Genomic DNA, 23,554 nt, shown 5'->3' with positions numbered 1-23,554 from the left:
ACTGTGTGTCAACTGTGTACAATTCCAAAAATTGGTTTTGCGTAAACTGAGTTTCCCATGAAAGCATGAAAATATTGAATGAAAATTTCCTGAATAATTCAATCATAACAATGGAATGGAGAAATATTCAACAACAAAAATAGGCATAACACACATCAATATGTATTAATGTATAATGTATCATCAAGTATTAAATTCTTTAGTTTTATTCCAGATTTGATATTCAAAATCAAGTATTCGAACCAAAATTGTATCAAATTGTTGAACAAATACAGCTATCTACATAAAATGCTAAAATTACTTTTTTAATTAGACGATGAGCAACTAAAACTTCTCAAGAATCTCAAAACTGAAGTTTGCACGTTTGTAGAATGAGTCGATCGGAGACATAAGTAGATTTAAAAGATTCGAATTCTAATTTTTAAACAAAATATACAAACCATTGTGCAGCTATATTCCACCAAAAAACTTTTAACAAGATATGGACGACAAAACTAATCATCAACATCTAAACTAATATTTCGTTGGCTGGCTCTTATCAATTCATGTATTTGTTTAGTTTGAAAATTTGTAGGATAGGTACCTGATCTGATACTCATTTGAACACTTGATATACATTTCAAAGTTAAATGAACATAGTTCAACTGCGAATGTAATGGGTGCATTAGAACGTACGCAATAATGCACAAATGATATTGTCGTTGATTGAAGATACACCATCTTCATCGATTGGTAAGGCTAAGAAATCTGGAATCCAGGCCCGGCTCCGTAAAATTCCATGAGACGAATACCTACATGTCCATGAAACACCATGTACTTATATCGAAATATCATTTGAATTACATTATTATTTAAAAAGGGCATGAAAAATTGGATAAGATTGAATGTACCTCTGTCATAACTGCGCAATCCGTTTCAGACGGTATAGTTACTCCAGTTGTAGATTCAATGAGAAATGTGCAGGGTGAAAATAATTGTAGAAAACATTATTCCTACCTAGAAGTCAACGTTTGTTAACTCATGATAATGTGAAGTAACAAGTCAACTAAAAATGAAAATGCAGGGCCTCATTTAGATACAGTGTTTTGAAGGTTGTGTGCACGCACACAATGGTATCATAAAAAAAGAGAACAGTTAAATTTAAAAGGCGAGTAGCGATAAACCGGTTTCGATCTTCTTTGATCTCATCAGTACCGCATTAATCAACCTACCATATTGACCGACTTTTTGTTGAAAGCAAGTATCTTGATACCAATACCAATTGAATCGCTGCGACGTAAGTAGGTAAAAGGTTTAAAATTATTTGTGATCGTTTTAATGCGTGTTTGAACATGTGTAATTGTTCTTTCTTTTTATGACACCATGCACTGGTCAAATATTATAAGTATAACATGACATTGTTCAGTCCTAGTCAAGTCATAGTCAAGATGAATTTGTATTAAAGCAACAAAAACGAATTTTGCCATTTTTGCCAACGTTTCGGCTATATATTTACACTTCATCAGGGCTAAAATATGAAATAAAAAAATAGAAAAACAAAAGGGAACAACTATAGAGACAGAATGTACCTAAACGAGGTCCTGCGTATTGTTATCTAGGTGTCTTCTGCAATTCGCAATTGAGCTATGAAACTGAAACACCCCGTAGATTTTTTATTATGGTGGCATTCCTTATTCATTATCTAATTTCATTCTTACCAAAATTTTCCATTACCGAACAATGATACGGTGTCCCCAATGAGGGCATCAGCGAAATAACGTTCAAGCCTAGAATTTTTTTAAAAAGAAGAAACTTAAGTTTAAAATTCAATATTTGTCAAGAAACTGCGCATACATCAGCCATAAATAACCGACCTACCAGAACTCTCACTTCGAAATAAATAGATACTGAATTTTACTGACGGTTTGAATGACGATTTATCAACAAGAGATAGTTGAAATTAAGTTTCCGATCATCGGTCGGTATTGCATAAACTTGTGAAAAAATGCAAAAAAAAAAATGATTCGCATTTTATAGTGATATACGAAGGTTTGATTAAATTACAAATAAGTCTAATCCGCGCGGTCTGAATATTTTCTTGTAAATTTGAATGGTGCCCTATATTCCTCATGTAAAACTTTTGGGGCAGTACATCTTACGATAAATATTTCTTCTGATAGAGGTACCTACTCATCTCATTTCAAAATTTTTCGTAAGATAATTTACACTATTTTATCCCTGACAACATTTTAACTTTCACCGGTATGAATTGAAAATATCAATTTCACTATTTCCATTGTTACTCAAGGCTATTTCCGAACAGCTTCTCAGAATTTTGAAGTGTACCCAGTGTGTCAAATGCCTCGCCAGGAGATCATAAAGGACATGGACAGTTTTCGGCACTTGCACTGTTTTTAATCCTGATTCTCTTTAGAATGTTTCGAAACCGTTAAAAAAGCAACAAATGTGTTATTATTATTGAAGGGAGAATAAGAGGGGAGATTAGAGACCTGAAATCTTTCGATGCCTCAATTTTTTGGAACCATTCATGTTTGACAAAAAGGTGATTAACAAATATGCATAATGTATGAACAAAACAATAATATAATGTCAATCAAATAAGTAAATGAATTATCATTATTTGTATATAAGTATGTTTCACTACAAATTGTAACAGATTTTCTTAATATCTTTTTGTAAACCAGTCTCTTTACTCAGGCGGGCTAAAAGATTTCCCAACTCAACTTTATTGACATATTTGTCAATGATCTGGAAAAAAAATGTTAGTTTATTTGCTCATCATTACTGACCGGAAGAAGGTTGGATGAATATGGAAAAGAATTAAGATAATAAGAAAATTTTATGATGAAGAGATTCACACTACCTTTTGTATCAAGGGCTCCATTGCATCATATATTTTTGGCCAATAATAATCAACAAAATCTGGAGCTAAATCACCAATGACTTCATTTATTAACAGCTGCAGTACTTCATCTCCATCCATCATGTTATCGAACTTTGCCTAAGCATACCAGAAATTGAATTTTCTCAATTCACTGCCAGATATCAGGCTACTTACAGTCATTTTCTGTAATTTCGTCTCCAAATTTACCATCCAACAATTGATTGGAATAATAGCTGGCAACAAATTCGTTACGGCAAAGGAAACTCCCTCTAAATTCATCCTGAAAATGAACATTTTTACCTGTATCAGTCAAAGTGGAGTGGAGTGGAGTGGAGTGGAGTGGAGTGGAGTGGAGTGGAGTGGAGTGGAGTGGAGTGGAGTGGAGTGGAGTGGAGTGGAGTGGAGTGGAGTGGAGTGGAGTGGAGTGGAGTGGAGTGGAGTGGAGTGGAGTGGAGTGGAGTGGAGTGGATGGGATGGGAGTGGAATGGAGTGGAGGGGGGGGAGAGGAGGAAAGAAAAGTGGACAGGGGTGGAGTGATGTATTTTTATCCTTTTTATTTGCAAGACGCACTCCGATACAAAATTTCTGGTATCTAAACAATGATTTTGACTTGACCTTGAATCGATTGAAACATTCTTCAAACTTTTTGAACTTGAAAAATTAAAAAAGGCATATTGATGGGAAATAAAAATAATTGATGATGGAAAGTTTATTGTATTTGGGAGTACGGAGATTCCAAAATAACCCAATAATTCCCAAAATAAAAATTAAATGATAAATATATATCTAGTAAAAATTGATTCCTTCTTACATATGAAGATTGTTAAATCCACTTCATCCTTTTATAAAATATAGATATCAAGATATCGTTGCATTTTTCCTGAAACTTAAAGATACTCACTCGAATTCTCCATCTCCATGTAAATCCATCAGATTCGATACGGTACATTGCAATTTGTAATTTTTTCCTTGAATTTTTAAGGTATTAATGGTGATATTCACAGGTACTCTTAAAGATGGAAATAGGCATATACTGGTATCAAGAAAGCCACTAATTGTTAAATCAGTAAGGATTACGTCACAACTGAAAATTAAAAATATGAAGTTTCAAACAATATTTCAAAACCAAGAAGACATTTTAAAGTCTGTGAATAATACTGTAACCAGTCCGGCCCTTGCGGTCGGACCTTTCGAGAAGGATCGCTGCCGCTAGATTCTAGAACGACCGTGAAGGCACGGGAATGTTTCCGGCGCCTATATAAGCCCAGCGGAGAAGCAGGTACTGCAGGTAGTGAAGTACAGTTATAGTTCACAGTGCAAGCGACTAGTGGAAATAAATAGTAGGACATATGTAGTTAGTTGTGAGTTATATGTGTATTAAGTGTAAATAAATAATTTTAAGCAGTCGGACGTTTTAATTAAGCGAAGAAAACGTTACAATACAATAAAGGAAAATTAACGGCATGCAGACAAATTACTGAAATCCGAAAAAGAACCTCTCAGTGATGAGAGCACATGAAGGTAATCAGGGGGTCGTGGGTTCGAGTACTACCTGGTGGCGTACTTTTAGGGAATCTAATAATTTGTCTGCATGACGTTAATTTTCCTTCAATATTTAGGAACAATTTTTACATTGTAAACAATGGGGTATATAAAAATCGATTGGGGAGCTTAAGAAAATAGAACTATTATTAAAATAATGATAATAATAAAAGTATTAAATCTACGTTAGTAAATATGTAACAATTTAAATAATATACAAAAAACTCCAAGAAAAACTTGAATAGGATTCGTTTGAAACTGCCCAAAGTTTTCAAAGTAAAAGCCAGATGTATATATGACAATAATTTTAAATTGTGCTTTTGAACACCCTAGACACACCACAAGAAAAGATTTTCAAAATATCTTTATTTACGCCCTCAAAATGAGCGCCGCGTCTGGGGTCTGAGGTTGGCCACCCGGTATATCCATATTGTAGCAATATTATTTGCACAACATTGTTTCAAGAAACTGCTTCTGACGGATAGTAGTGTTAGTCCGGGAGGCAGGGCCTTTTTTTTCAAGGAATTTCATCCCGGCTGAATTTAATACTGTAGGTTGTAGTCACATTGCAAATGACGAAACCAACCGTCAGCTGGTCAAGTAGCGGTGGGTGCGCGCGTGGGAGGCGGCGGAACTTGGGAAAAAATGCAAAATTTCAAGTGATTTTATCCCGGCTGAAATTTTTTATATATAATATTAATGTTGAATAGAAACAAAATAGTGAAGTCAGCCGATAGGCGGAGGGTGGAAAATACGTCAGTCGAGCGCGTGAACTGGGGAAAAAAATTTGAAAATCAAGTTATTTCATCCCGAATGAAAACACCTCCATATGATTCCTTACATATATCGAAATATAAAAATGACCGTCAGCTGCGTGTCTAGCGGGGGAAAGACCGTCAGTCAGATCATTGAAAATTCCGCGCGCCGTATAAATGCATGAGCGCGCTCATACATTTTTGCTCTGACTGACGGTCTTTCCCCCGCTAGACACGCAGCTGACGGTCATTTTTATATTTCCATATACAGGGTGTGGCGTAATGAATGGATAATATGGAGCCTGCAGGTAGAGGACTCTATGGCGGTTCAGAAAAATATATTTTACGTTTAGTAAAAGTGCCTTGGTTTTCGAGATATTCGAGATTTTCGAAAATTCAAGAAAATCACACCCTTAGCCACTCCTTTTGCAGGCAAGACTCCAAATGAAGGGATGTTTTCAAACTGTTTTTTGGATAGTATTCCTGGATAGATGCGCTATCGAATGTAAATTATTTTTTTTGAGGCGCATGAATAGTTTTTCATAAATAAAAGAATTAACTCAAACTTTTCGTTTTGCTTATTTTTTTTCCTAAGTTCAACCCAGCGTGGTGTGAAAAATAATATGGTTACTTGAGTGCCAAAGCGAGAGAAAACATGTCTGTTTCACTGAGATTCTGAAATGGTATAACTCACTCTATTTTCAGCATTAAATACAAAATAAATTTCTATTACAATGAGTCAAGGCAGAGTTTGACGTAAGCCTTTTTCTGTAATTTTTAGCAACTGAAATGAGACTTGCAAGCAGAATAAAGCAATTATTCATAAGAAGTTGTAGAGCATCTAGTACATCTCCTGATGCACACTTTGAACACTTTTGTAAAACTCGATTCAATTAAACAATATTTTAAAATTGTTTTTTTCCCTCGTATTCTTTCATTATTAAGCCCTATAGTTATAAAGTTAATAGTTGTTAAGCGAATTTCAAGTAACGAAGTGAATTTTAGCACTTTTGTAATTAAGAAAAAAAGCTGAAAATTAGTAAATTTTTATTACATTGAATCAAAACCGTTGTTACAAAAATGCTGAAATTTAATGCATAACTTGAAAATATTGATTTCACAACGTTGGGGTTCAATAATAAAAGAAAACGAGAAAAAAATAACAATTTTAAAATATCGTTTCATTGAATAAAGTTTCACAAATCACGAATGATGCTTAAATTGACCACCATGAGTTCTGATACATACTCTATAGTCTACACTTTCTAATAAATCATAGCTTTATTGCATAGATATCAACAATTTCAAAATGAGTATCGTTTCATTGAATTAAATATCACAAAAGAATCTCTAAGAGGCCATTATGAGCTTCAGTAAATGCTCTATACCTTCTTATAGACGATTGCTTCATTCTGCTTGCATTTCTCATTTTAGATGCTAAAAATTTTAGAAACACTGTTTACATTAAACTAGGCCTCAACTGATTGCAATAGGAATTTATTTTGTATCAAATGCTGAGAATACAGAGAGTTATACCATTTCGGAATCTCAATGAAACTGGCATGTTTTTTCTTGCATTGGCTCTTAGGTAACCATATTATTTTTTACACCGCGCTAGTTTGAACTTATGAAAAAAAATTAGCAAAACGGAAAAGTTGAGTTAGATCTTTTTTTCATGAAGAACTATTCATGCCCCTCAAAAATAATGAATTACATTCGATAGATCATCTATCCAGGAATACTATCCAAAAAACAGTTTGAAAAAATTCCTTCATTTGGAGTCTTGCCTGCAAAAAGAGTGGCGAAGGGTGTAATTCTCTTGAATTTTCGAAAATCTCCAATATCTCGAAAACTAAGGCACTTTTACTAAACGTAAAATATATTTTTCTGAACCGCCATAGAGTCCTCTACCTCCTGGCTCAATATTATCCATTCATTACGCCACACCCTGTATGTAAGAAATCATATGGAGGTGTTTTCATTCGGGATGAAATCACTTGACTCTCAAATTTTTTCCCCAAGTTCACGTGCTCGACTGACGTATTTTACACCCTCCGCCGATCGGCTGACTATGTTTCTGATTAATATCAATATTACATATAGAAAATTTCAGCCCTGATAAAATCACTTGAAATTTTGCATTTTTTCCCAAGTTCCGCCATCTCCCACGCCCGCACCCACCACACTTATTTTCAAAGAAGCACTCGTTGAATTTTTAATGGACGATTGGTTAAATGATCACATGGCATCGTAGATTGGGAATAAAACAGTTTTCGTAAACTATATGCCACAAATATGAAGTTGAACAAAATTCAACGATCATCGGATCCATTGTTAACGTGTCCAGGTCACGAAGAAGCAGAGATGGTTTTCCATGTCTGTCACTTGAAATCTGATGTTCATGTAACTCCATATGATTTCTTACATATATGGAAATATAAAAATGACCGTCAGCTGCATGTCTAGCGGGGGAAAGACCATCAGTCAGAGCAAAAATGTATGAGCGCGTCCATGCATTTATACGGCGCGCGGAATTTTCAATGGTCTGACTGATGTCTTTTTTCTCATAAGTTAATAAAGCCTACGGATATTTTAACATTTATATTTATTGAAACTATGATTTCGATCAATATCAAATGGGTTTGTTACGATTAACCCATGATACATGTAGGTAAAGCAGCAACATCATATAACATACTTAATTATAGTATAGTATATTTATTCCATTTCTACAATTAATTTACTTGTCACAGATATGTCAAAATAAAATAGAAACATGTCAAATCAACAACAAAAAAATATATCTCAGGAGCAATTTTTTTTTTACAAAATTCTCTAAATTCTTCCAAGTTATAAGGTTAACACTGAAGTATGTAGCTGTAACTGTGAATCCTTCTCCGAAAAAGGTCAAACTGATCGATGCCTTGCAAATTTCTTGGTAAGCCATTGAATAATTTCATCGCTACATAATGGACATTTTTCTCCCTTAAAGTTGAGGAGTGTATGGGATAAAAGTAGGGTTCAGTTCTTCTTGTGTTATTACCATTCTTACACTCCTCAAAGTAATACTGGTGCTTGTGGAGAAATAGAAGTAGTCTATATATGTAGGGACCATAAACTGTCAGAATGTTGTTTTTTCTAAAGTGACCCCGAGACGATTCTCTGTGTCCAAGTGATAGTATAGATCTTATTGCACATATGCAATTAATCATTCATATTTTTAAAAATTCGTTATCAACATAATCAACATTCAAATAAATCGGTAGGTACAGGTAAATGTGCTTGGCTCCAAAGGTGGACGATGTATGCCGTTCGAAAGCAATGTTGGTTCAGTTCAGCCTTAGAGGGCGGGAATAACAATCCGTCAATTTTTTTTTCCAAGTTAAGTGGATTTCAATCATCTTAACTGCCGTATGCTCTATTGAATGTTAACACATGAGCAGTGTTAATATCATCAAATTCTGTAAATCCATATATTCTACAAAAATAGCATTCCAAGTATGTGAACAATTGATCGAGGTTACAATTGGGAATTTGTGAAAAGTCACTCACTGCTTGGATGTACGTTGGAAACTTCCGGAGAATTTCAAACGTTTTTTTGCCTTTACGGTAAAATGCTGAGTTGAAATTGTATCCACTGAAGGCATGAAATCCTGGCAATACAGAGCACAAATTTGGACCCGATGATGCAAACAATTTGATGACATCAATGAATGTCTGAATATTGCCGGTCCAACATGCATCGAGATTTGGACGTTCTTCTCGATGAAATTCATATTTCCCAATATAATGATCAATATATCTGTATCAGAACATCGCATTGTTACATGAACATCAGATTTCAAGTGACAGACATGGAAAACCATCTCTGCTTCTTCGTTACCTGGACACGTTAACAATGGATCCGATGATCGTTGAATTTTACCTTGTTCAACTTCATATTTGTGGCATTCCATATAGTGTACGAAAACTGTTTTATTCCCAATCCACGATGCCATGTGATCATTTAACCAATCGTCCATTGAAAATTCAACGAGCGCTTCTTTGAAAATAAATGTGGTGGGTGCGGGCGTGGGAGACGGCGGAACTTGGGAAAAAATGCAAAATTTCAAGTGATTTTATCAGGGCTGAAATTTTCTATATGTAATATTGATGTTAATCAGAAACATGATAGTGAAGTCAGCCGATCGGCGGAGGATGTAAAATACGTCAGTCGAGCACGTGAACTAGGGAAAAAATTTGAAAGTCAAGTGATTTAATCCCGAATGAAAACACCTCCATATGATTTCTTACATATATGGAAATATAAAAATGACCGTCAGCTGCGTGTCAAGCGGGGGAAAGACCGTCAGTCAGAGCAAAAATATATGAGCGCGCTCATGCATTTATACGGCGCGCGGAATTTTCAATGATCTGACTGACGGTCTTTCCCCCGCTAGACACGCAGCTGACGGTCATTTTTATATTTCCATATATGTAAGGAATCATATGGAGGTGTTTTCATTCGGGATGAAATCACTTGATTTTCCAATTTTTTTCCCCTGTTCACGCGCTCGACTGACGTATTTTCCACCCTCCGCCTATCGGCTGACTTCACTATTTTGTTTCTATTTAACATTAATATTACATATAAAAAATTTCAGCCGGGATAAAATCACTTGAAATTTTGCATTTTTTCCTAAGTTCCGCCGCCTCCCACGCCCGCACCCACCGATGGTATTGAAGCTGACGGTCGGTTTCGTCATTTGCAATGTGACTACAACCTACAGTATTAAATTCAGCCGGGATGAAATTCCTTGAAAAAAAAGCCCCTGCCTCCCGGACTATGTAATAACTTACTTTCACTTTCGCCGAAGCATTTTTATAGACGATGTTTTATCATTGTTTTAAAATTGGGAGGAAAAAAACATGGAAAACTCACCTTATTGCATCCGGTAGATCCAAATGTATTGGAAATGTTCCAGTAATATTAACTTCATCTTTCTCTTCTCTCAATTTAGCCAGAGTTTTCTCAAATGATATATGCTCTGAAATGAATCCAGATTAACAGATTTCAATATCGGGAAAAAGAAGTCAATAATGGGTCTTCTTAGCGAAGTCGAGATTGAAACATAGCTTACTTAGAATCCAGATTAATTTATCATCCCTTTTTTTTTAGGAAATTTATCGGTCAACTCAATATCTCATGCTTGGATATCCATAACTTTCCACCCCGAATTATGAGCTTAGGGATGGTAAAACGAAAAAACGCTCAAATTTTGTTGAAAGGGGACAAATAAGGGTGTTGAAAGGGGACAAATAAGGGTGTTCAAATGAGATTGATATCACTACCTCTCTAGCCGCAACCCATAACAGCTCTCATTTTTTAATAGGGAAAAGGGGTCGAGCAGCACCTTGTTGGAAAGGCCAATTTCGGAAAGGCAATTCAATTTCCTGCATGAGTGTATTTTTTTTTCATCGGTTTATTATTATACAGAGTGACTCAGTATTTCATCAATAACTTTCACACGCCGAATTTGGATCTTTGAGAAGGAAAAAACGCTCGGACCGGTCAAAAAATGAAATCGATATCACTACCCCTCTAGCCGCTACCCTAACAGCATAATTACCATAATTACCTTTTCAACAAAGCTACTCGACCTATTATCTCAATTCAAAAATAAATTGCTCTAAGTGATAGCGGCTAGAGGGAAAGTGATATCGAATTCATTTTTTTGCATCTCAAAGATCCAAATTCGACGTGTGAAAGTTATTGATGGAATACTGAGTCACTCTGTTTAATAATAAAGCGATTAAAAAAAACATACACTTATGCAGTAAATTGAATTGCCCTTCCAACAAGGTGCTGCTCGTCCCCTTTTCCCTATTCAAAAATAAGAGCTGTTAGGGGTTGCAGCTAGAGTTGTGGTGATATCAAACTCATTTGAACACCCTTCTTTGTCAACCTTTCAAAAAAATTTGACCTGTCCGAGCGTTTTTTCATTATTCATCCCAAAGCTCAAAATTCGGGGTGGAAAGTTATGGATGGCCCACCCTGTATACAGGATGAATGGTGACGTAAGGGACAACGGCTAAGTGGAGATAGAGGACCTCAAACTGAATGAGAATTTGGGTTTCAAATGTCCCATAAGGGTATTCGTTTCACATATATAGCTAAATGCTTAATCTATAAACTCCCATACCTTCGTTAATATGGTAAATTTTTCGCTTATATTTCACAAGCTTGTCCCTAAAGGCATTCATCGTCAGTACAAGAAAAAAAATATAGAAAAAATTGCAGGCCCGTATTGGAAATTTCAATAATACTTTTCAGGGAAGAAATATCACGCGGTATATGAGATAAAATAAATTCAAATAGAAATTTGAAAAGTGGGAAAGAATTTGATGAAAGATCTGTTTTTTGTTTGAATGGCACACATTTTCCATTGTTTTTATGATATGTTGAAATCAGAATATTACATTTTTTTTATATTCCCATCATGAAAAATAATTTTCCTGATGAAACAAAAACACTAAATTATACAGTCACCTAAATGGAAAACTTACCTCCTCCTAAGTCACTCAATTTCTTTTTGGTTGGGATACATATTTTCAGCTTCTTAGATTGTACTTGTAGGAATAGGAAAAAACAGCATAAGGCCAAGGTTACAATAACTCTCATGTTTAAAATTTTAGTTGCACATATACAATCACAATTAATTCACTCTTACTTATATACCGCTACAATGAATAGGTATGTATCAATGACATTTTTTCAATTGCAATCAATCATTAAGAGGAAATTTTCGATAATCTACTATCATATTCCTATCGATCTTTTCCAATCGAGCGAGATTGAAAATCCTTTTCATAATAGTGTAACGTTTTCTTCGCTTGATTAAAACGTCCGACTGATTAAAATTATTTATTTACACTTAATACACATATAACTCACAAACTAACTATTACACTACTATTTATTTCCACTCTTGTTTATTTCCACTAGTCGCTTGCACTATTACTGTACTTGTACTTGCCTACCTGCTCCTCCGCTGGGCTTATATAGGCGCCGGAAACATTCAGGTACCTTCGCGAACCTTTCGCGATTCTTCCAGAAGGAAGCGACCGCCCTGGTTCTCGAAAGGTCCGACCGCAAGGGCCGGACTGGTTACACTGTCCCCTCCTTAAGCCTGTTCTGTCCCAGAAAAGATTTAGTGAATTTCTCCGAGGACCGTGGCGAAACTTGCAGTCATCACCATTCCTACAGTAGCCATTCTGATGGAAGTAGCACTCCACAGTTTTTCCAGGCTCCCTGGCCTGCTTTGGGTTGAAACTGCACACCAGGATCCGTATACCAGTCCCCTGAAATACCACCTCCAGCATGCTTCGCACAACTCGCCAATTCAGCTGGTCCAATCCACAACCGAGCTTGGGAACAGCTAATTTCCTAACTCCAAAGCGTTGAAGGTCTTCTTTCAAGCTATGCAGTGCCGTCCATAGATTCTGATAGGTTGGCTTCTGATAGGAATGTTGCTTGGTGACTATACTGCATTCAAATTTATTTTAGCAGTCGGTTGGCCATGAAATAATTTTCTCAAGTTTTTGTAACTAGAACGGAGTAAGGTTGGCACTCATGAAATGTCGTTAATGTCATAACGCCGTTGCCACAACTAATATCAATTTTTATTACGAACATGTCGAAAGTGATTGAAAAAAGGGACAGGGTTTCAGGAAGTGCTATTTAGAATTCAGGTGCGCTCATTCAAATAGTTATACCCTGACATTCTAAAACCCTAATACGTCAGACGGTAGCGAATATATTCAAAATGTAAGAGAATTTATATAATGTTTCCTCTGAATCTATACGACTTATACTTCATTCAAATTTATTTTAGCAGTCGGTTGGCCATGAAATAATTTTCTCAAGTTTTTGAAACTAGAACGAAGTTAGGTTGGCACTCATGAAATGTCGTTAATGTCATAACGCCGTTGCCACAACTAATATCAATTTTTATTACGAAAATTCGAAAATGCCGAGAGTGATTGAAAAAAGAGACAGGGTTTCAGGAAGTGCTATTTAAAATTCAGGTCCGCTCATTCTAAGATGTCTAAAACTCTGGTGTATTCACTGATTCGATTTTGTTTTTAATTTCATGGGGATATGGGATCAGTTTCGTTTTTCCCACTGTAGGTAGCGCTGCTTAGAATTTGACAGAGCATTGTCAATTGATATTAGAAAAAAATTTGAATACTTTCCTACGACTTACGAATATGTTGTATTTATAAGCGATTATTGTGTGTGTGAAAATGTATTAGTTTCGAGAAAGGGGTGTAGAACATTCATTTATTCAACATGTCGTTGAGTAAGTTCAGTTTTCTGTATGGAGAATCAAGAACTACAGCTAAGAATTCGGTGTTGTTGGAATTTGAGGCAGAACCAAATCAGACGAACGAACATTCGGGATGGATATAGCTAAGTTTTATGGCAACTTCAGCAATATTTCAAAAAAACTGTATTGGAAATACCTAATGTGAATTGTGGGCATGTATTGAGAAACAGAAATACATAAATCTATTCTAGTATGTTCTTCAAATATTCTTTATGAGTAGATATAATGAAAATTCCCTTTCCGTCAACTGAATATATTGGACATTTGACCAATCAACTGTGTTTTATTAAAATCATATTGAATTACCCCCCCTCATTAATTCAATCTGTGAAACGGAAATTATCTTGAACAAGAATAGTAAATACTCCTTCGAACCCTTATTCGATAGTGTTGAAATATTGACAGATTTGTTTTTGCAACGAAAATTAAACAGTGACAAATATTCCTTAACAGCTGACAAAATGGGCCAGTTCAGATTTTGAATTCGTTGATCGATGTTCGATATCAACGCAAAACAAAATAAAACGAGAAAGTATCATTGGACTTCCTTTGGTAGAAAAAGGATAGACCGAAGCAAATGACATGGTGGCGCCGCCACGAAACTGATCCCATATCCCCGATTTTCTGAAATGTTGATGCATGCAAAAAGTGACAAGTGCACACACCAGTGTTTTGGACATCTTAGCTCATTCAAATAGTTATATTCTAAAATCCACAATACGTCAGACGGTAGCGAACATATTCAAGGTAAGAGAATTTATATAATGTTTCATCTGAATCTAAACGACTTATATTTCAGTTGAATATTTCCACAATCAGAAAGATTGTGAATGAAGAGGATGACAAAGAATTTCCTTCTATTGGGAGACCCAAAAAAGTGGTGACATTTCATGCAGAATTTTATGTTTGAGTGAATTAATGCGATAAGTTAACTACAGGATTTTCGATAAATGTCATCGGAGAATGAGTTCCCTAAAATGGATTTTTCTGTTTTTCATTTGACTTGTCCTATACAATGTAAATGTCTTAAGGTACTAATAAATACCTAAATATTATAATTACATCAATGTATTAAGATGAATAGCCACAAATACGCGCAAGTTGCCCTGTTACTGTTTATTCATGTGAAATTTTTGTTCAACGGTGAAGTTGCATCTTAACTTGAAACTTCCTTCAACTCCTTTTACTTATATTGATGCAAGATGATTTTTATTGAAAAATTTAACATTCTTGTAATTATCTGTTAATTCCTTCGGGAGATACCCATTGCCAACCACTGCATCATATGCATTTCATCTTCGGGTTAATATTTTTGAAATCTACAAATGATGTAAGCCAAAGAAGATAACGAACATTAACTCTCCTCAAGCTAGTGTATATTATGATATTATACTGATCTCTTGTATTTTCCATGCAAATAACTGGATGTGGTATGCCTTCAATCAGTTTGTATAAATTTCAATTATGTTCGTTACATATTTTCCGAAGAGATTCGACACTGTGATAAAATACGTAATAACAGAAACTTTTACGTAGAACGGGCAACATAGCGTTGATTTAAAACCCAAAAATGTTTTGACAAGCTTCATAACCCCACATTTTCGTACTATACAGAGTGAAATGTGTCAAATTTCCATGGCCAACCGACTGCTAAAATAAAGTTGAATGAAGTATATATTTCAGCTGAATATTTCCACAATCAGAAAGATTGTGAATGAAGAGGATGACAAAGAATTTCCTTCAATTGGGAGAGCCAAAAAAGTGGTGGCATTTGAGAATTTTATGTTAGAGTGAATTAAGGCGAAAAGTTTACTACAGGATTTTCGATAAATGTCATCGGAGAATAAGTTCCCTAAAATGGATTTTTCTATTTTTCATCTGACTTATCCTATACAATGTAAATGTACTAATAAATACCTAATTATTATTATTACATCAATGTATTAGGATGAATAGCCACAAATACGCGCAAGTTGCCCAGTTACTTGTTTATTCATGTGAAATTTTTGTTCAACGGTGAAGTTGCATCTTAACTTGAAACTTCCTTCAATTCCTTTTACTTATATTGATGCAAGATGATTTTTGTTGAAGAATTTAACATTCTTGTGATTGTTTGTTAATTCCTTCGGGAGATACCCATTCCCAACCACTGCATCATATGCATTTCATTTTCGGGTAAATATTTTTGAAATCTACAAATGATGTAAGCCAAAGAAGATAACGAACATTAACTCTCCTCAAGCTAGTGCATATTATACTGATCTTGTGTATTTTCCATGCAAACAACTAGATTTGGTATGCCTTCAAACAGTTTGTATAAACTTCAATTATGTTCGTCACATATTTTCCGAAGAGATTGGACATTGTGATAAAATACTTAATAACAGAAACTTTTACGTAGAACGGGCAACATAGCGTTGATTTAAAACCCAAAAATGTTTTGACAAGCTTCATAACCCCACATTTTCGTACTATACAGAGTGAAATGTGTCAAATTTCCATGGCCAACCGACTGCTAAAATAAAATTGAATGAAGTATAGGTAATAAATGAACCGACCTTCAGCCTTCAATTTCAAAGCTTGTCCGATTATTGGCTGCTGTCGCAATAGTTCTTCCTGACGTCCAAATTTATTTCTGAATACTCTTGCTATTCCTCTGCTCATACGAAGGTCCTTTGCTACACAATGAGCGAGAGAGTATTCCTCAGACACGGTAAAGAGATCTTGATGTACTTCCTGTGTAACGCCGAACCGTGCAACACGTGTCTCACCATAGCAATCCATAAACTTCTGGTAATCGCTGCTAACTTGCATCGGGGCTTCCACAAGACGTACTTCTTCTTTGTCCTGCGCGTACGGGGCTAATCGGGTGAAATGGACAACCTTTGGTTTTCCTCTGGGGAGCTTCCTTATCCTGTAAACTACATCATTTATCCTCTTGATTACTTCATACGGTCCCTCCCACTGCCTCTGCAGCTTTGGTGAAAAACCTTTCCTCCTTTGTGGATTATGTAGCCACACCAGATCTCCAGCGGTGAATCCACCTTCAATAGCCTTGATGTCGTACCGCATTTTCATTCGGTCACTTGCTTGCTGCATTTGATTGCGCACCTTGCCATGAATGTAATCCAGCTTGTTCCTTAATTTACTAACGTAGTCCTCCCCAGCTACGTCTTCTCCAGGCTTACATCCAAACTCTAAGTCGCAAGGCAGTCTTATTTCTCTGCCGAACATTATACTGGATGGAGTTTCCTTGGTAGATTCTTGAACCGAAGATCTATATGCCATGGTGAATAGATGTAAATATTCATCCCAATCCCGCTGGTGATCAGAAACTACTTTTGCTAGATGTTTTCCCATGGTCCGATTCATTCGTTCGACCATGCCGTCTGATTGTGGATGAAGAGGTGTAGTCCTTGTTTTGTGAATTCCCAATTTGCTGCATACTTCTTGGAATAACTTCGATTCAAAATTTCGGCCTTGATCACAATGCAGCTCCAGAGGTATTCCAAATCTGCAGAAGAATTCTCTGACCAATTTATCAGCTACCGTACTTGCCTCTTGATTAGGAATACCGTAGGCTTCCACCCATTTCGTGAAATAGTCCATCGCTACCAAAATGTACTTGTTTCCATGGTCTGTTTCGGGAAAGGGGCCAGCGATGTCGATAGCTACTCGTTCCATGGGGGATCCGACGTTATATTGCTTCATTGGTGCTTTTCCTTTACCATAAGGTCCGTTAGCAGCAGCGCAAACCTTGCATCTTCTACACCAATCTTTAACGTCCCTCTTACAATTTAGCCAATAAAATCGCTGCCTGACTTTTTCCAACGTCGTGGTTATCCCGAAATGTCCACCTGAAGTTCCATTATGTAGTCTGGTCAGAATGTCTGTCACACGGCTCTTCGGCACAATCATCTGAAGTCTCTGCTCAGTTCCATCTTCATTTTCCCAACAACGTTTCAGAAGACCTCCATCAATCTTCAACGTTTCCCATTGTGCCCAATACGACTTTACATTCTGGCTCAGTCTGGATACTTCTTCCCAAGTAGGTCGTCTACCGCTCTTCTTCCAACTCAGGATTATTTTCAAGTCGTTATCTTCCTCTTGTGCTCTTTGAATTTCTTCAGGTAGCCAGTCGTCTTCGATTACGGTGGTCCGCCTTAAATCGATTTTTTCTTCCAGGCGCGAACAATGGCTGCAATTCTCGGGACAAGGTCTTCTTGATAACGCGTCTGCATTGCGATGGCTAGTCCCCACTCTGTGTTCAGTGTCAAAGTCATACTCTTGCAGCCTCTCAATCCATCTAGCCACTTGTCCTTCCGGGTTCTTGAAACTCAGGAGCCATTTCAAAGCAGCATGGTCCGTTCTTAGTAAGAATTTCCTTCCGTACAAATATTTGTAGAAATGTTCTACGGACTTGATGACTGCTAAAAGTTCTCTCCTGGTCACGCAATAATTCCGTTCTGGTTTGGACAACACCTTGCTGAAGTACCCGATGACTCTTTCCTGTCCATCCTGGACTTGCGATAGAACGCCGCCAATGGCTGTATTACTGGCGTCGGTGTCGAGCACAAATTTACCTTCAGCCCTTGCGTAACTCAGAACTGGAGCTGTGACCAGAGCCTTTTTCAATCGTTCGAAGGCTTCAGCGCAACCATCGGACCATATGTACTCCTGTCCATCTTCCGTCAATTTCGTCAGCGGCTTGGCAACGTTGGCAAAACCAGATACAAATCTTCTATAATAAGTGCAAAGGCCTAAGAAACTCCGCAACTCACTCTTGTCTTTCGGTGTTGGCCATTCCTGCACTGCCTTGATCTTATCCGGATCAACTTTCACACCTCCCCGTGAAACTACGTGTCCTAAATATTTCACCTCTGTTCGAAACAGATTACACTTTTTAGGACTTAGTTTTAGGTTGGCATCACGAAGTCGCTGGAAAACTTCGGATAGGTTGTGTAGGTGATCTTGGAATGATTTTCCCACTACTATCACATCATCAAGATACACCAGACAAGTTTTCCAGGAGAGCCCTCTCAATATTGTCTCCATCAGACGTTCAAATGTGGCAGGAGCATTGCATAGACCGAAAAGCATAACTTTAAACTGCCACAGACACGTTCCAATACTGAAGGCAGTCTTTTCTTTGTCTTTTGGATCCAAGCCAACCTGCCAATATCCACTCTTCAGATCCAAGGTGGAAAACCAACGTGATCCCGAGAGTGTGTCCAGGGTATCGTCAATTCTCGGTAAGGGATAGCTGTCCTTTTTCGTGGCCTGATTGAGCTGCCTGTAGTCTACGCAGAATCTAGTGGTTCCATCCTTCTTCTTCACTAATACAACGGGCGATGTCCAGGGGCTATCGGACGGTTCGATTACACCTTCTCTCGCCATGTCTTCAATAATCCTTTCAGCTTCTTCTCTTTTTGCCAGAGGAAGACGTCTAGGATGCTGTCGGATAGGTTGTGCATCACCAGTATTGATTTTATGCTGCACAACATCAGTCTTCCCTGCTTTTCCGTCCGTAGCAAAAACGTCGGAGAACGTTTGAACCAATTTTCTCACTTCGAGTAGTTGGTATCGGTCGAGCTCTTGACATTTTGAAGTGAGGAGGGACACCAGTTCTTCAGAATTTCCTTGCGATTTTGAGACTTCTGCAGTACTTATCCCACCCGAAATATGGTACACAGGTACACCACGTCCAATCAGGGTATCCTTCTTCAGGGTGACTGGAAACATGTTGACATTTAGCAATCGGATGGGAATGCTGTCTCTTACCCTTACCAAGGTCTTCCCAAGTAATAGTCCTTTAGCTAAGGTTAAATCGTCAGAGGGCTCAATTACTCTCACGCAACCACTCCTCGTTACATCGTCACATCTACCAGTCACTATGCCTTCAGTTCGCCCTGGCAACGTGATGTCCTCGGTCAGTCGAATCCGATATATCTTGTCCTCCGCATCATTGAATGGAATCTCTTCATTTCCTAGCCGAAGTACATCACTCTTCAAATCCAATTGGCGTCCGAGCTTCTTAACAAGGTCCAATCCCAGAATAACTTCTTCCGTGATTCCAGCTACCAGAACTTCGTGGTTAACTGATGTGTTTCCTAATTCAATAGTGGAGACGATCGATCCATAAGTCGGTATTTCTTGTCCAGACGCAGTTCGAAGTTTGATCCTAACTGGGCGAATCTCCAATCCTTCAGCAATTTCTGGACGCACAATGGTTTTGGTCGAGCCAGTGTCTACCAGTATTTTCACATTTCGATCATTTATCTTTCCAGGGATAACTATGCTTGATAAATCCTTAGACATTATTCCTCGGATTATCACTTCGGGGGCATTTTTGGCTTGGGTCGATTTATGCCCCTTATCACCGACCCTTTTTAGTTTCCCTGCTGCGACTCCTTTTCCAATTCTGGACAGTTTCGCTTGAAATGCCCACTTTTGTTGCAGTTCCAGCACACAGTATCCTTTTTCCTAGTTTGTGATATTCTGCGGATTTCTTCTCTGACAATGTCCTCAATAGATCGGTCTGTTTCTTGGACTTGTCTTACACGAAGGTGTCCTCTATGCGACGCTTGCTTCGCTGCCTCTATTTCCAAAGCCTGGGCTAAGGCATCATCTATGGTTCTAGGGCGTGCTAGTCTCAGGGCTTGTTGTATTTCGCTATCCTTTATCCCGTCCACAAATGTATGGATTGATAGCTGTTCCAGGAAGCTATCTGGAGCAGATGGATAAGCCAGCCTGACTAATCTCGCCACATCAGCTTCAAACTCTTGGAGATTTTCCCCTGTTTTCTGCACTCGATTCTTTATTTGTGCATGGTATACTTGTTGTAGATGAGCATCACCATATCTCATCTGAAGTTTCGATGTAAGAACTTCGTAACAGGCTTGTTGGCTCTCCGGAATCGTTTGCAGAATGTTGAGTGCCTCTCTTCGTAGAGCTATTATTAATGCCGTGGCTTTTTCGTTATCGTTCCAATTGTTTGCCAGCGCAGCAGCTTCAAACTGTTTTTGGTAAGTTGACCAGGGTATTTTTCCATCAAAAGTTGGAGGCTTGATCTTCATTCTACTACCTTCGCCGTCATTTTCCGCTTTCGCTGTGCTGTAGGGTGTTGAAGCCAGAATATCTGTTCTGTTTGACATTCTTTTCAAGGAATCTATCAATTTGGAATGATGTTCAATTATTCCTGCCATTTCTTCCAATTTTCCATTAACGTCGTCATAAACTTTGTCAAACTTTTCGTCAACTCTTTCATAAACTTTGTCAAACTTTTCATGAACTCTTTCATAAACTTCGTAAAATTTTTCGTTCACTATATCAAACTTCTCGTCTACTTTTTCAAATTTTTCATTTATGGTTTCCAGTTTCTTATCCAATTTATCTGTAAGTTGACTCACCACATCATTACAATTTTCCTTAATCTGGTCCATTTTCTCATTCAATTTTCGAGAATTTTCTTCCATTTGTTCATTCAACTTACAAGAGTTCTCGTCCATTTTCTCATTCATTTTACAAGAGTTCTCGTCCATTTTCTCATTCAATTTTCGAGAATTTTCTTCCATTCTTTCGTTCATCTAAAGCTGAATTCACAATCAATTCGCGGGCCGAAGTGCACTTCGGCACGAAATTTACCATTCGCAATAATCTTGGAACCAAATTCTCAAATGAATCAAAAATGTAACTGATCAAAACATAAGCATCAGCATCATATATAGCCGGCACAAAATTCCTTGCCGAAGTGATAGTTTGCAACTTGCAAGAAATTTTGTCTTGAATTTCATTGTGAATGGTAACGGAGAACGCCATCTGCTAAGCTTCCGTGCCGAAGTGCACTTCGGCCCGTGAATTGATTGTGAATGTAGCTTTACTCAAAAAGTCCATAACCGCTTGAGTCTCCATCGCGTTCTGTAGTCTTGTGGTCACTGGCATGAACTCCAAATATCCAAAATTATTTATTTAATTTGAGCGATGTTGAACCGCACACTTGACACCAATGTAACGTTTTCTTCGCTTGATTAAAACGTCCGACTGATTAAAATTATTTATTTACACTTAATACACATATAACTCACAAACTAACTATTACACTACTATTTATTTCCACTCTTGTTTATTTCCACTAGTCGCTTGCACTATTACTGTACTTGTACTTGCCTACCTGCTCCTCCGCTGGGCTTATATAGGCGCCGGAAACATTCAGGTACCTTCGCGAACCTTTCGCGATTCTTCCAGAAGGAAGCGACCGCCCTGGTTCTCGAAAGGTCCGACCGCAAGGGCCGGACTGGTTACAATAGTGTAATATCCAAGGCTCAATTGATGTACTGAAATAGATAATAAATAATAAATACCGAGGCTCATTATTATTAACTTATCTTACAGGAAAACAAGGGATATATGTGAATTTACCTACTCACCAAAATGTGTAAAATTGCTGCTTGTCTTTTAATCGCAGGTCGAAATATCTCTAGTCTGCATTATTTTGAGTCAGAATTTTCATTTAAATTAAGAATATCTAATGATGAATTGATAAAAAAATGACTTCAGTACACAATAGCTGTTCTATAAAAAAACATTCGAATATATTTGTTTATCCCTCCTTCAAATTTACAAAATACCGATTACAGTAATAAGCTCAAACTAAAATAATATTCAATAATAATATTTTAAATTTACGTTCACCCACCTGAAGATGCTACTCTGATACCGAAACAGGTGTCTCGGTTAAACAACTAATGTTAGTGAAAACCATCTAATTCTGTTGTTAGTTCCATGGAAAGACCAGACAAGTTCGTTAGAAATATATATTTATCGTTTTTATCTGGATACTCGTCTGAATCTAGGTAGGTACATATTTTGGAGTTCACTTAGAAAACAAGTTTTTCACTATCGCAATCGAAACTTCAGTTGACATTGTTTTGCAGTGGTGCATACACCTTGTTATAAAGGCTGATTATTTAAGCGTAGTTTTTTTAAAAATCGAATAAAGCACTCAATTTGCATCATATATTCAAAATTTTTATTGAAATTGATAACTTGGCCTTTGCCATTTACATTTTAAATATAACTTCATGTAAATGTTGTCCGCGGCTCCGTTTCAAAAGGTTCATTCGGAAGGTCCAATTTTGCGTCACTTTTTCGAGCATTTCTGCCTGTATTCTGCGAATTAGGAGTGTTATGTTCTCCTGTAAGGCTTCAATCGTGTTCGGTTTGTCCACATATAGGTAATAACGACTTTACATAACCCCACAAGAAATAATCCAGAGGCATATAATCGCATGATCTTGGCGGCCAATTCGCAGGGCCATTACACATTTACAAACTCCAGAACTAGGGGTGGTTCTAGCTTGGGTGCGGAGCACTCTGTTGGTTCTCCAAATTCAGACATAGCTGGAGAGGAGATTTCTTCAATGAAATTTAAATATTACCAAAATGTAAATGGGTGACGGTTTGTACTACAACATTGGAAATATTGAATTATGTACTTATTTTCAGATAATTTGACGTCATTTTCTATTCCCAAAGTTATGTACCGACCTAGGAATTGATCTCATATATTACCAGTCATAAAATGGCGCAAAGTGAAATTTCCTTTTCCAAATCAAAATTAATTAAAAATTACTTGAGGTAAATTGACAAATTTTTCTTTGATAAGTATTGAAAAAGAAATCCACATATAAACTAGTGCTGATACAAAAGCTCGAAAAGTAGTATTGCAATCGGCTTTAGTTCATAACATTTTATGATAATTAAAAAAAAACTTATTATCTTCTCTTTTGAACTTCCAAAAGAAGAGTGTTATTATTGAAACTATTCCTATAGCCAGGAATGATTAATCGATTGTACTCCAGTAACTTCCTAACAAAAATTGAGGCGGGCGGTGCCAAAATATTTCTCGATCCCTGGCACAAAAAAGCTTCGAACTGCCGATTAGGAGATACATTCTCAGCTGTTCAATTTTACTTTTGTAGGATTAGAAAAAAAACAGCATAAAG

At 37.0% G+C, this 23,554-nt stretch overlaps 1 protein-coding gene across 1 annotated transcript; it reads right to left on the bottom strand.

The window, feature by feature from the left end:
- Positions 1-2,565: 2,565 nt before the first annotated feature.
- Positions 2,566-11,955, bottom strand: LOC123315770. Its single transcript, XM_044901617.1, has 6 exons — positions 11,728-11,955; positions 10,103-10,208; positions 3,786-3,968; positions 3,059-3,164; positions 2,864-3,001; positions 2,566-2,748 (listed from the first exon to the last, which is right to left on the bottom strand). The coding sequence occupies exons 1-6, from the start codon at positions 11,840-11,842 to the stop codon at positions 2,641-2,643; spliced, it is 756 nt and encodes a 251-aa protein (XP_044757552.1). The 5' UTR covers positions 11,843-11,955; the 3' UTR covers positions 2,566-2,640.
- Between the last annotated feature and the right edge of the window lie 11,599 nt (positions 11,956-23,554).

Source organism: Coccinella septempunctata, chromosome 6 (assembly GCF_907165205.1).
Source record: "Coccinella septempunctata chromosome 6, icCocSept1.1, whole genome shotgun sequence".
Lineage (NCBI taxonomy): Eukaryota > Metazoa > Arthropoda > Insecta > Coleoptera > Coccinellidae > Coccinella > Coccinella septempunctata.
The sequence above is the reverse complement of the archived record's forward strand: the minus strand, read 5'-3'. Positions and strand labels throughout refer to the sequence as shown.

What these genes read in the sequence shown, in the direction of transcription:
- LOC123315770 (XM_044901617.1), bottom strand. Translation starts at nt 11,842, where the DNA reads ATGAGAGTTATTGTAACCTTGGCCTTATGCTGTTTTTTCCTATTCCTA. An exon ending in GATCTACCGGATGCAATAAG is followed by an intron (nt 3,969 to 10,102) that starts GTGAGTTTTCCA and finishes TTTAATTTTCAG; the next exon opens with TTGTGACGTAATCCTTACTG. An exon ending in CATGGAGATGGAGAATTCGA is followed by an intron (nt 3,165 to 3,785) that starts GTGAGTATCTTT and finishes GTTCATTTTCAG; the next exon opens with GATGAATTTAGAGGGAGTTT.